The 12,721-nt window shown below is 34.7% G+C and overlaps 1 protein-coding gene across 10 annotated transcripts in view; it reads left to right on the forward strand.

The window, feature by feature from the left end:
• Positions 1–12,721, forward strand: part of LOC124431148 — a 238,284-nt gene that overhangs the window by 70,224 nt on the left and 155,339 nt on the right. For all 10 annotated transcript variants that reach the window (XM_046978661.1, XM_046978669.1, XM_046978668.1 and 7 more), the window contains one exon: positions 10,526–10,628. In XM_046978661.1, coding sequence (XP_046834617.1) covers positions 10,526–10,628 — 103 coding nt within the window. The remainder of the gene's footprint in view (positions 1–10,525; positions 10,629–12,721) is intronic.

Here is a 12,721-nt window from a genome sequence, read left to right on the forward strand (position 1 = left end):
ATATATATATATAATATGGTGCCTTCCGTTCCTTCGTTTTCTTCGTCATCGTTATACTCGTATTCGCGTCCGTTCGTTATTATAAATTTCTTCGCTTTTTTGTTCGAACTACTTATTCACTTATTACTTATACATACATACATATAGAAGCGGGAAGGTGGAGGGCGGAAGTGGGACGAAAAGAGAGGATAATATATATAAATATATGGGAAAATACGATGTACCGTCGCTAATGAGAGACTCGTTTTTCTCTTTCTTTTTTTTTTTTTCTTTTTTCTCATTTCCATTTTTTCTTTCTTTTCTCCATCGTCGTGTGCCACGAACCGCATATACGAGGAACGTTAAAGGAGTCCTTATGACGTGAGACCAGGGGAATAAAGCAAAAAAAAAAAAAGAAAAAAAGAAAGATGTTTTAATACTAACTTCTCTAATAAACCCGTTGTCGTGTGTCTTGCGACGACCAATGGACAAATTAAGAAACTAAGAAAGAAATTGAGAAGAGAAAAGGAAACGAAAAATATGAAGAAAAAGGATTCAGTGAAATCTCAAGTCTTTATTTTTTTTTTCTTTTTTTTCTTTTTATTTTTATAAGTTTTTTTTCTTTATCCTTGTTGTTAATGGTGTTGATGGTGGTGGTACAAAGTCATGTAGTTTATACGTACGCTATTTGCCGTCGTGTTCTTTTTGTCTTCTTTATGGATAAATTGTCGACGTTAAAATATTCAAATGATAATCAACTCATTATTCTCACGTAAGTTCTATATTCTCTATCTCTCTTTCTCTCTCTCTATCTCTCGTTTACATACAACCATTATTATTTACTCGTAAATTTAAATGTTATTTCTACAATATATTTATATATACGAGAATGATTTTTTTCGAAACGAAAGTCTCGACGAGTATTCTCTATTCAAAGTACTGGGATAAAATGTTTGAAAATAAATCACTGATAACACAGATAGTTAAATAGAAGTAATAGAGGTGTGTATTTGTAATAGAGGTCAACGGTAAACAATATGTGTTATATACGCGCGTGTGTGTGTGTATCTGTGTACGTAATCAAAGTGTGTATACATACAAAGAGGGTGTGATAGAGGGGGGAAGAGGAAAGAAGATTTAGCAAGCTCGATAACAACACTATTTCTTATTCGGTGTTCACTCAGGGCGTCACTCTAATTCAGTTGTAGCGGCTAAGACGTAAATATAAAGTTGCATCGAATACCATTCAATATTTATCATTTATTTCTCTCTCTCTCTCTCTCTCTCTCTCTCTCTCTGGCACTTTGAAATTGAAAATGATAACGTGATTAATATCCATTGGATTTACGATGTGGTTAAAATAAGTAAACGATTTCAAACGTTTATCGTATCGAAATGTATACATCAAAATTTTATCGTCAGATTTTCTTAATGCATTATTGCTATTTGATAAATATAGAATATATATATATATACACAAACAAATAGTTGAGTTTTTATAATTTGTTAGTTTCTAGAAATGATGAATTTATGGGAAAATAATACTTGGACTTAATTATCGATAATTTCAGTATTTAATCCGTGTCCTTGAACGTTACTACGTATTAGGAGAACGTGAAAGAAGAAAGAAAAAAAAAAGAGAAGAGAGAAAAAAACGAGAGGAAAGAAAAAAGAAGAGAAAAAAAAAAGAAGAGAGAGAAAAAACATTTAGTAGGATCGTCCGTGTACACGCATTCGAACATTTTTTTCTCCCTTCTCTTTTTTTTTTATCCTTTTTTTTTCTCCATTGGTCTTTCATCCTGTTCTCTTTTACTCCCTTCTTTTTCATTTTTTTTTTTTTTCTTCTTTTTTCTTCTTCTTCTTTCTCGTCTCGCTCGTGCGCACGTAATGTGATTAACGAGCACGAGAATCGTCACGACAGGTGGGCGAACGAGCGAGCGAGCGAGCGAGCGAGCGAACACCGAGGGGATTAGAGAGGAGGAGGGGTATATGCAATGGGGGTAAAGTCGAGGGGAGTCACACGACGATGAGTACGCATAAGAGTGAAAGAGACACACATGCATACACAGACAGGGAGAGAGACAGAGAGAGGTAGAACGATGTTCTATTATATGGAAAGAAAGAGAGAAAGACGAGAGTGAAAGAAAAAGAGTGATAGGTGATAGGTGTAGGAGGAGTGAGTGAGAAAGAAAGAGAGAGAGAGAGAGAGAGAGAGAGAGAGAGAGAGAGAGAGAGAGAGAGAGAGAAAGGGAGAGAAGTATATAGAGGTAGAAGGATAGAGAAAGATGGAAAAAGAAATGGAAGGGGAAAATGAATTCTCGCTGGCAGTCGAATAACCCGGTACGATCGATCGGAATATCTGCCGCTTCGTTGGCGTGTACACGCCAACGTTGGCTCTAACACGACGGAGACACGATTTATATATAGAACTAGTATTTCCTATGTATTTATCTATGTATATACGTATATACGTTATTTACGCAAGCACATGCATATATATATATATGTATGTGTGAGCACGCGGTCGCTCCATTGCACTCACGCGTTTACACTTTGACAAGAGGTTTTATAGTTTTGTAGTATACAAAACGAGAGATTCATATTATAACACTTACACACATATACACACACACACATATATATATGATACACCCCTAAAAACCTTACCATCAGAGATATCTCGGCTTTTACTTATCTACGCCTTTTATCTATCCCTACGTTTCTTTACTTACTTGATATTATGATATCAAAAGTGTTATGGAGGGATGGTAAAGAGAGAGAGAGAGAGAGAGAGAGAAAATGTAGGGGAAGGACCATATACGAGGGATCGGATAGGAATTTCATTTGACGAGATGTAACATACGCGTTCCGCCATAACCACTTCCACGCCCTTCGATACTTTTTGCAATTTTTTTTTCTCCCGTTATTTGTTCCCTTTTTCTTTTTTCTTGGCGGGAAAATATTGACATTTAAAATTCGTCCTATCCTCCGCGAAAATTCTTTTTCTATTTTTCTCTTCTTTCTTTCCTTCCTTATTTTTTTTTTTTCTTTTTTTTCTCCTTCGATGAAAATTTTATTCGATTAACATTTTCCTTTCTATCTCTCTCTCTCTCTCTCTCTCTTTCTATTAGGATATGTATATTCAAGCAGAATGTGCTACGTTTGCCTCGTTATATCACAGTTCATTCTCGCCTAATTTGACAGGCATCGCAATGAGAGACTGAATAATAAAATAGCCGATGGTTATTTCGAGTCTTCTTCTGTATAAGAGATAGTAATCGTATCTCTCTCTTTCTCTCTCTTTTTCTATTACTCTCGTTCTCTCGTTTTGAGCCACGAATGGGCAACGTTTCCACTCTCATATTTAATTTTAACACTGCACATACCTTTCCTCTTATTCCCCTTGTACCTTACCCCTGTGATCCCCTCCGGCAAAGCAACCCCCCTTCAATTACTAAACCTCCTCCTCTCCCTCTCTCTTTTCCTTCTTTCCATCTCTTAGATGTCTTCTTTACTAGCGACTAGGTTTACGCGCTCCGACGAACCACCGGAAATTATTCATAAGCTGAAAAATCGCGCGACGGAACGAATTTATGGTAATACCTAGCGCGGCTTATGCACCGGCAAAGATTATAATGTACGTGCCAAATATAATCGAGCACGAGCTCGTTCGCCACGATGGAATTAGAAGATAGAAGGATTCACGTACATACGTATGCGCGCACGCGTGTGTGTGTGCGTGTGTATGTATGTATGTATATGTATATGTATATAAGTGAATCTTTGAATATTTTTTCGATCAAATGTTCGTCCCACGAATTTATTTAATATGCTAAACGAGACTTTTACCACGGCAAAGAGAATTATTCTTGTTAATATGACTATGCGTTAAAACTATATAAATGTTTTTTTTTTTTTATATATATATATATCTTTTTATATATATATATATATATATATATATATCTATATGTATATATGTGTTTTATAAATTTTATTTAATTTTTTCTTTTTAAATCGTCATAAAATTAATTAAGTTAATTCGTAACCGAGGATTTAATCGCTTCTTCTCCGATGATGAGCTTTAATTTTCATGTAATTATTTAAATTTCTTTTTCTCTCTTTTTTTCTTTTTTTTAGCTACGAAATTAATACTTCATATATTTGAATATTAACTTCTCTTGGACCTCAAATTACAAATTTGACTCATCATTTTAATAGCAAAATATACAATGATGAAGAGTTAGACTACCCGTTTGATTAAATTTCTAATGTAGTAATCGTAGATTATATATGAAAATTCATTTTGAATGAAATCATACGTAAAGACGTATAATTTTTCGTGAAATATATAAAGTACATTAAGTATTAACTATTATTTGATTTTTATTTATGGTTTATATTTATAATTTATACTTTGTGTATGTAACATGTAGATATACTATTTGTAGTTAAATCATATTATAGTATAAATTGTACAATAAGTTTTAGATTACGATAGCATGTACTAGTATTGCTATATATAATACTGTTATAGTCTGAAACCTGTAGTATAATTTATACCAGTACCAATATACAATCTAAATCTTGTAATATAACTTATATTAGTATTACTGCAGTTATTTAAGTTATGTCATAACGTTAACATTACATAATGTTTTTTGCTTTCTTTTTTTTTTTTTTCTTTTTTTTTCTTTTTTTTTTTTTAATAAGAAAACAAATTAGTTTGAATTAATTTCTTTAAGAAATTCCTTCACTAGTTCTAGAATAATCTTATCAAAATTTTCACTCGCAAGCGAGCAACTTCCTTTTCTTATCCTAAAAAAAAAAAAAAGAAAAAAAGAGAAAGAAAGTAAAAGAAAAACAACAAGCTTTCGCTCGATCGATAAATCAATGTGAAAAATAAGAAAACAAGGAAGAATGAATGAGAGAGGAAAGGGGGAGAAGCTGAAAGGGGTCAAACTCGAAGAAGTAGAGGTGGACCAGTTCGTGATAGTATATAGAAGTAGATAACGACGGTACATATATATATATATATATATACATATATATATAGGTATATATGTGTGCACGTACGTGTGTATCCAAAGAACCGGTTGGACACACGATCGAAAGGATTGAGGATAGAAAGGAGGCTGTAAAAATCGGTAAACAAGCAAAGCCGGAGCAGCGATCCAGGGTTTAACCCTTTGAAGAGGCACCGGCTGGCCTTTATCGCAAACGTTCACCCTTACGTGCCTGTTTCCGTATATATTTTTCTCTTTTCTTCGAATTCTTCAACTACGAATACTACGTCCTCTCGTATAACGCGATCTCTCTCTTTCTCTCTGTTTATATATGTATGTGTGGGTAGGTGCGTAAAGAACCATTCTCAATGGCGTAGTTATCATACATTTACATTAAATTAATTTTTTTTTTTTTTCGTTAGAAACATTAACTCGAAAATAAAGAAAAGAAATATCGATTAATTAGTACGGTAATCATTAACGATGAAGACGTTTTTGTCGGCTGATGATTCAATAATTATGTTATTAATTCGTGTACTTGAATTTATATTACTATGAATTCAACATTAATCCTTCGATACGAATTAACAAATATGAATTATTAAAATTTTTAACAAAGCCGAGTCATAAAGTCGCATAAATATTAAAAAGGACGTGTGTTGAGTGTAATTTTAATATTACGTTACGTTTTCTAATAAAAAGATTTAGATATAAGGTGAAACAAAATTATTATCGATTTTGAAGTATAGCAGTTAGGGTAATACGTCAATTAACGATATATACACGATCGTCGAAGTTAAGTTTAACTCTCTCTTTCTCTCTCTCTCTCTCTCTCTCGTCGTGTCTACGTGACGGATGGGTGATCGATTAAAATATCACTTTTCAAAGAAAGAGAGAAAGAAAATATAGTTTTCATAAAAAGAAGATAATTGAGAAAAATAATAATAATATTATCATCGATGGAGGATTATCGGAACGGAAGAGTTTTTGATATTCATTTCCAAGAAGAAGAAGCGTAGTTAGTTACGCCATTGGTGGTCGGACTTCACATTACGTAGATACGCACTTTTTACCAGAAGAAAATAACATTACACACTAATGGGTTGTACACATATTTATTGTGTATACATTTGTTTGTCTATCGTCGCTTTCTATATCAAACATTAAACTTAAAACAAATTAAAGTTGTGTTTAAAGTGATTGTACACTTTATCGTCAGCTTCAACTTATAAAGAGTTTTTTAAAAACTAAAAACACTTATATATATATATATTTGTGTGTAAATTGCATGACGTTGTCATAAACGTTTAAATACAAGAAACGCAAAGAAAAAGAAAAAAAAAAAAAAAAAGAAGAATTATTATAATATTTACGGGCCTTTAACGGAATGGAATCCGTTGATTGCCATGCGATTCATCGAAGTTAAGTGACTCTCGTTCGTATCTACATATACAATATAATGAATGTATGTGACCAGTAGTAGTTAAGTATCATCTTTCGAAGAAGAATGAGTGTGTGTGTGTGTGTGTGTGTATTAAAAAGAAGAAGAGAAAATGAATGATGGAGAAAAGAGGGGGCGAGAATAGGGTATAATAATTGGAATAATATTGTCACTAAATTATCGGACCGAAGAAGGAAGAGTTCGTGTTTCATTTCCAAGAAGAAAGAGAGAAAAAAGGAGGGATGAGAGTGGGGTAGAGAAGGAGGAGGGAGGAACGAGTGTGTGTTACGCCATTGAGAGGGACTTTTAACGGGTTACATAGATACGCACTTTATCAGAGTTGTGTTGTGTATAATACATGTGTGTATGTGTGTGATCATCGTGTTGTTCATGTGAGCATCACGGCGCTTCGTTGTGACTCTCTCTCTCTCTCTCTCTCTCTCTCTCTCTCTCTCCACTCTCTCTCTTCTTCTATGGTATAATATACACGTATTTTGCGTATATATGGATTGTGCGATAGTGTGTAAGAGAAGAAGAGTGAGTGATGGTGGAAGGGAGGGAAGTTGGTGTACACAACCGCGTGTGGGTTTCCATGTAACCATTAATTAGATTAGCATATGCCGGAAAAAGGAGCTCCCCACATGGTACATACATATGTATATATATAAGAAGGCACACATATACATGTGTGTTTATATATATATATATACATATATATAACTTGCCTATATCCGTCGCAACGGCACAAAAACGCGTTTTACCATTTATTCGTTTAGAGTAAAACAAATGGAACGTTAATGACATTATATGAGATCATCTGTAAGAGATTTGTCGCATAAAATTCGCATCGAATGTTTTTTGTGTGCTGTGTTACATGCCGATATATATATATATGATATTGTGTTTTCGCACGTGTATGTGTATGTATATATAACCTATATATAATCTAACTTTGGATTTTAACTCAAAGTAGATGAAAAATGTTCATCAAAGTCACAACGAGAAGAGTTTTCCGGTATACTCGGTTATGATAGTGTTCCTCGTTATCATCTCTTTTCATAAGTTCATAATGATCTTTCAAGGTATATGTATGTGTATGCGCGCGCGCGTGTGTGTGTGTAACTTTAAAAAACAACCCAAAGTGTGTAATAATTACGCACAAAAGATTTCTCATTTCGCGTTCTGTTATAATATACTTCTGAGTTTCCTCTTTGTCGAAACTCCGCTCACACGCGTATATAAAAAGACAAGACAAGAAAAGAAAAGAAAGACCGATCCACATGTATGTATATACAAAGGAGAAATATATACATGCACTTGTCGTTCCACAAAATCACGAGGGAGATTCTCTTTCGGTGGTAAAAGTAAAGGAGCCGGGGGGAGGGGCGAAGGGAGGGCAGAGGAGAAGAGTAGAGACCCCGTTGATTTAAAGTTACAGTATTGCGAGGGTGCGCACAGTATGGCCGAAGGGGCTACGAACTATTTATTTCATGGACTTCCCCGGTGTGTACGCGTTGATGTGAACGCGACGACTCCTTCGCACGCGCGTATATGATATGGCGACGACGACGACGACGACGACGACGACGACGACGACGACGACGACGACGACGACGATGAGATAGAGAAGAGGGAGGATGGGTCGACGTCTCGACGTCGTGTTTGGTGCTCGGCTGCTTTATAACATATACACATATACATCTAATACATATGTATACATAGAAAGAGAGAGAGAGAGACTTTGCTATGCCAGGGTGTTGTATGTATGTGTTCATAAGAGAGAGAGAGAGAGAGAGAGAGAGAAAGAATACATAAGACGCGTATGTAATGTGCGTGCCCATGTAGTATATGTTGGAATGCGACGGCCTAGGTGAAATGCCTGGCCATGTGCCAGAGACTTTAACCTCAATTTGCAATAAAATACATGGGACGACGACTAACGCGAATTCTCTTCGATTCTTTCTCTCTCTCTCTCTCTCTCTCTCTCTCTCTCTTTCGCTTTTTTTTTTTTTTTTTTTATCTATCCTACGACTATTATTTTAGTTTAGTTACTTGCGTACTAATGCGATTTTATTTTTCATATAATTTTTATTTAATGTTCATAATTTTATTTTTTTCCCTTTCGTTTCTTTTTTCAATCCCTCAATGTAAATATACATTCAATTCATTCGTTTCTCGAATTTCTACGATTTAATCGTATCGTTCGTTATCTTCAATTATTTCCTCGTACTCGCATATTCGAGATCTTGTTATATAAGCTTATAAAGACAGAGAAAGAGATAGAGAAGGGGGAAGATATTTTGTTATTTACACAAATATGTATATTTATCTACTTATGTATATTATGACATCTTTCTTGAATTAGCATTATCGGGACACAGTCATGGATTATGCTCTTTAAATATACTGTTTCTTTAGTATAATTATTTACGTTCCCGAGAGAATTTGAGATCATAAGTTGAATATATTACGAAATCGAAACAAGTATGTGTGTACTTATAGATATATTTATATATACATGAGGAGATGACGGAAGTATCGATAAGATAATACTTTTTCGAAGATAAGATATAAAAGTACTAGAAATGTTTTTTAATCATTAAATTTATTAAAATTAGCCGTAGTTCGTGACACGTGTTTTTGCTTCGAACTGATCGTCGAAATATTTTCTTATATTATTCTTGTATAGATAAACTTTCGTAATTTTTTCGTCAATTTTTACGTGTATAAAAACAAAATTATATATTGCGAAAGTTATTATATAAAGTAGTATATATTGTCTTATATTTGTATTAGTATAGGCGAACATTATCAAATATTATTTATAAATATAAATGAGTTCAATACAGTTATACTATACTGCTAATATAATCATATATATATAAATTAACAATATCGTTAATTTGATAAATGAATATACGATAAAATGAATGACCCAATATTCATTTGATCCCATCGTAAAACCAAATAAAATTTCAATAATAAATATAGTATATAAAATTGTATCTATATAATGCGTGCTATCCGAAAAGATACATAAATTTAGGTTAATTTAATCGATTCAATAATCGTGATAAACTTTTTATTGTCGTCTTATCAGATTGATCTAAAAAAAAAAAAAAAAAAAAAAAAAAAAAAAAAAAGAGAGAAAAAGAAAAACACAAAGATAACGAAAGAAGATATTGTGAAATAATGTATCAGTCGTTCGTTTTATTTACTTGCCAACTCATATTTTACGAAATTCGTATTCGTACATTTCTCATCCATTACTTCTCTTCGTACCAGGTTTCGTACGTAGGTATCTACGTACCTGGTGACCTCTTTACATAGTATTACATTACACGACATTACCCTGTGCAATGCGCGCGACGACATGGACGGAGCTTTTTTTTATATATACGTACGCAAGCGCGCTCGCGAACACAAAGCAAACCGTTTCGCTCGCTTTTATCTCGTCGCGTTTATCTCTCGGCGTGCGCGTCTACAACGCGGCACGTTTATCTACGGTAATAAATGAGACAGTTAAACAAAGAGATTCCTCCTCCCTCCTCCATCCCCACCTAACACTATTCCTACGGCGCTTCTTCTCCTCCTTCCTCCCAAAGTCACTACCCTCATACTCTCTACTCATCCTCCTACAAAGAAACTTACCAAACTCGCAAGTTTCTCCGGACGCGATGGTTTACGTATTAAAACAAAGGAACACAATCGTCGAACACACCCTGAAACATTTTACGATTACTTATGGATCTGTCATACATATGTATATATATATATATATATACATATATATATATATATAACATAAACTAAAGATTGGATAGTGTTTGCTAATGTAAAACAATCTTGTTAAAAATTCTAGATATGTATAGTAATTTACTCGTCACACGTATATTTTTTATTTTCTTCGTTCGATCGTCCTTGTAGTCTTACATTTAAAGGGGAAGGGAACGAAAAAAATATCATTGTCTTATTAATCGACCAGTAATAATCCGTGTATTTATTATAAATAATTACGATATTTGTTTCGATTAAAAAAGAAAGAAGAAAAATATATTCCATAAATAATAATATTTTGAAAATTTTTCTTCTTTTGTAGCCCAGACCAGGAAGGAGATCACGAGGACGTCCTGGTAACAATACGTCACAATTGCAACCAACGCCCAGAGTGCAAAGTCCTATTACCCAGCATCTAGATAAAGGTATATACGTATATATTACTAACATCACATTGAAACGTTTCATTCATTATTCAAGATTATGAGAAACTAAATAATGAATTAACAAGTTTCTTCATACTTTAAAATTCCAATCGTCCATTTGCGTTATCGCTTTATATCGGATGATATAAGGTTGTTAAAGTATCTGAATATATTTTTATTTATTTATTCATTTATCTTTTTTTCTTTTTTTGACGAATGCGTCAGCATCGTCGGAAAAAGAAAAAATAGCATGGCGTAAATAAAAATATTTATCCTCTATAAGCGTAAATTAAAAAATATCTTTTACACGTTCATTTTTACCAAGCGGTAATAATAATTGAACACGTGTCAAAAGGGAATAGAATGAGCCTGTGGTGGGCGAGGTTGAGATGAGGTTTTGATAGTTGAGATAAACGAGGTTAGATCGATTTCGAAATGGAAAATCTCCCGACAACGCGTTGTTTTTTGTCTTTGTCGGTAAAAAAAGTGAGCGTGAGAAAAAGAGGGAGAGAGAGAAAGAGAGAGTATCGTACTTACGTTCCCGACCCACAATGTCCAGGTCTCTCTCTCTTCGGCCGTGGTCGATGAAGCGAGGTCAAACGGGGTCGTCGGAGTTGGGTTGCGCGAATCGACCCAGCCAAAGGTCAGACGAAGACATACCATTGGACTAAGCTGTTCTCTCTCTCTCTCTCTCTCTCTCTCTCCCTCCCCTTCAGGGTTCTCTCGTGAGAGACGGTTACGCTCGGTTCCATTAAACTTGCTTCTGGAATTTAACGGAAGAATCTATATTGAGGGTTAGATTGTGTTGGTATATTGGTGAGTAAGGACGGTAAAGAGAAAAGAGGGACTAAGATAAAAAGGTGGTAGAAAGGTATACATTTGTATGTATATGTATGTGCGTATTTGTGTTTGTGTGGTATCCTGAAATGATTTCGAGAGCGAAAGCGGCCGATGCTTCCGAAGGAGGGAGGAAAGAAGGATGGGAAATGATAGCTAGATTCGAAAGATAAGAAATTGAGGAACCAAAGTGTGAGGAAGAAGAGGACTTAGCTAGCGTAGTAGTAGTAGTAGTAGTAATAGTAGTAGTAGTAATAGTAGTAATAATAGTAATAGTGGTAGTAATGGTGATGGGATTGTAGTGATATGGTGGGATTGGTAGGAGGAGGAGGTTGTATAGGGAGGCAGAGGTCAGAAGGAGGGAAATGATTCGAGGAACTCCATAGAACCGGTCCACAAACAAAAGATTCGTACAGAGGGTTGGCGAGGTTGGGATATCCTCCCTCTTCTCCTACCTCCTCTCCTTGGTTTTAAGGGTTAGATGAAAAAGAAAACGAGATCGAGAAAGAAACTGAACTAACTGGGTGGGTGGATGTTTGTTGAGAGGGTGGGAAGAAAGGAGGGAGGCTGATTCAGGTAGACCCAGAGAATCTTAAGAAAAAGAAGAGAGAGAGAGAGAATGGTGATAGGAGATGGGGTGGGATTGCAGGTGGGGGTGGATCTTCCTCAACACGTAACGTGGATACTCTTCTTTTTCTTCTTCTTCTTCTTCTTCTTTTGGGGTCCTTTGTTCACGACTGGAGCTACTGCTTCTTTTCTCTAATCGTGCGCCCACCATTCTCACCTTTTACCTCTGTTTTGTTCTTTTTTTTTTTTTTTTTATTTTCTTTTATTTTTTATTGTTTTTCTTTCTTCTTTCTTCGAACTCGTCGTCGAAAAGAAGAAACCTGAAGAAGAAGAAGAAAAAGAAGAAGAGTAATAAAGTAACGAAATCCTCTACGAAGGGAAAGCCCTTTGAAGTGATCCCAATCTTCTTCTTCTTCTTTTTCGTCGTCGGCATAATTCCTCAGCTTGTCTCTTTACAGCCTTCTGTACTCATACATACATACATACATACATACATACATATATATATATATATATACACATACACACACAATCGTTTGTCAGTGTGCCCTCGCGTGCACACTCATATAACATACTCGTTCACATCTCTTTTTCTCTCTATCCGACGGAGTTTTCCTTCTTTTTCTTTTCCTTCTACCTTTTTATTTCCTTTTCCTTTCTTTTTTCTTTTCTTTTTTCTTTTTTACTTT

The sequence above is a fragment of the Vespa crabro genome, chromosome 20, assembly GCF_910589235.1.
Source record: "Vespa crabro chromosome 20, iyVesCrab1.2, whole genome shotgun sequence".
Taxonomy (NCBI): Eukaryota; Metazoa; Arthropoda; class Insecta; order Hymenoptera; family Vespidae; genus Vespa; species Vespa crabro.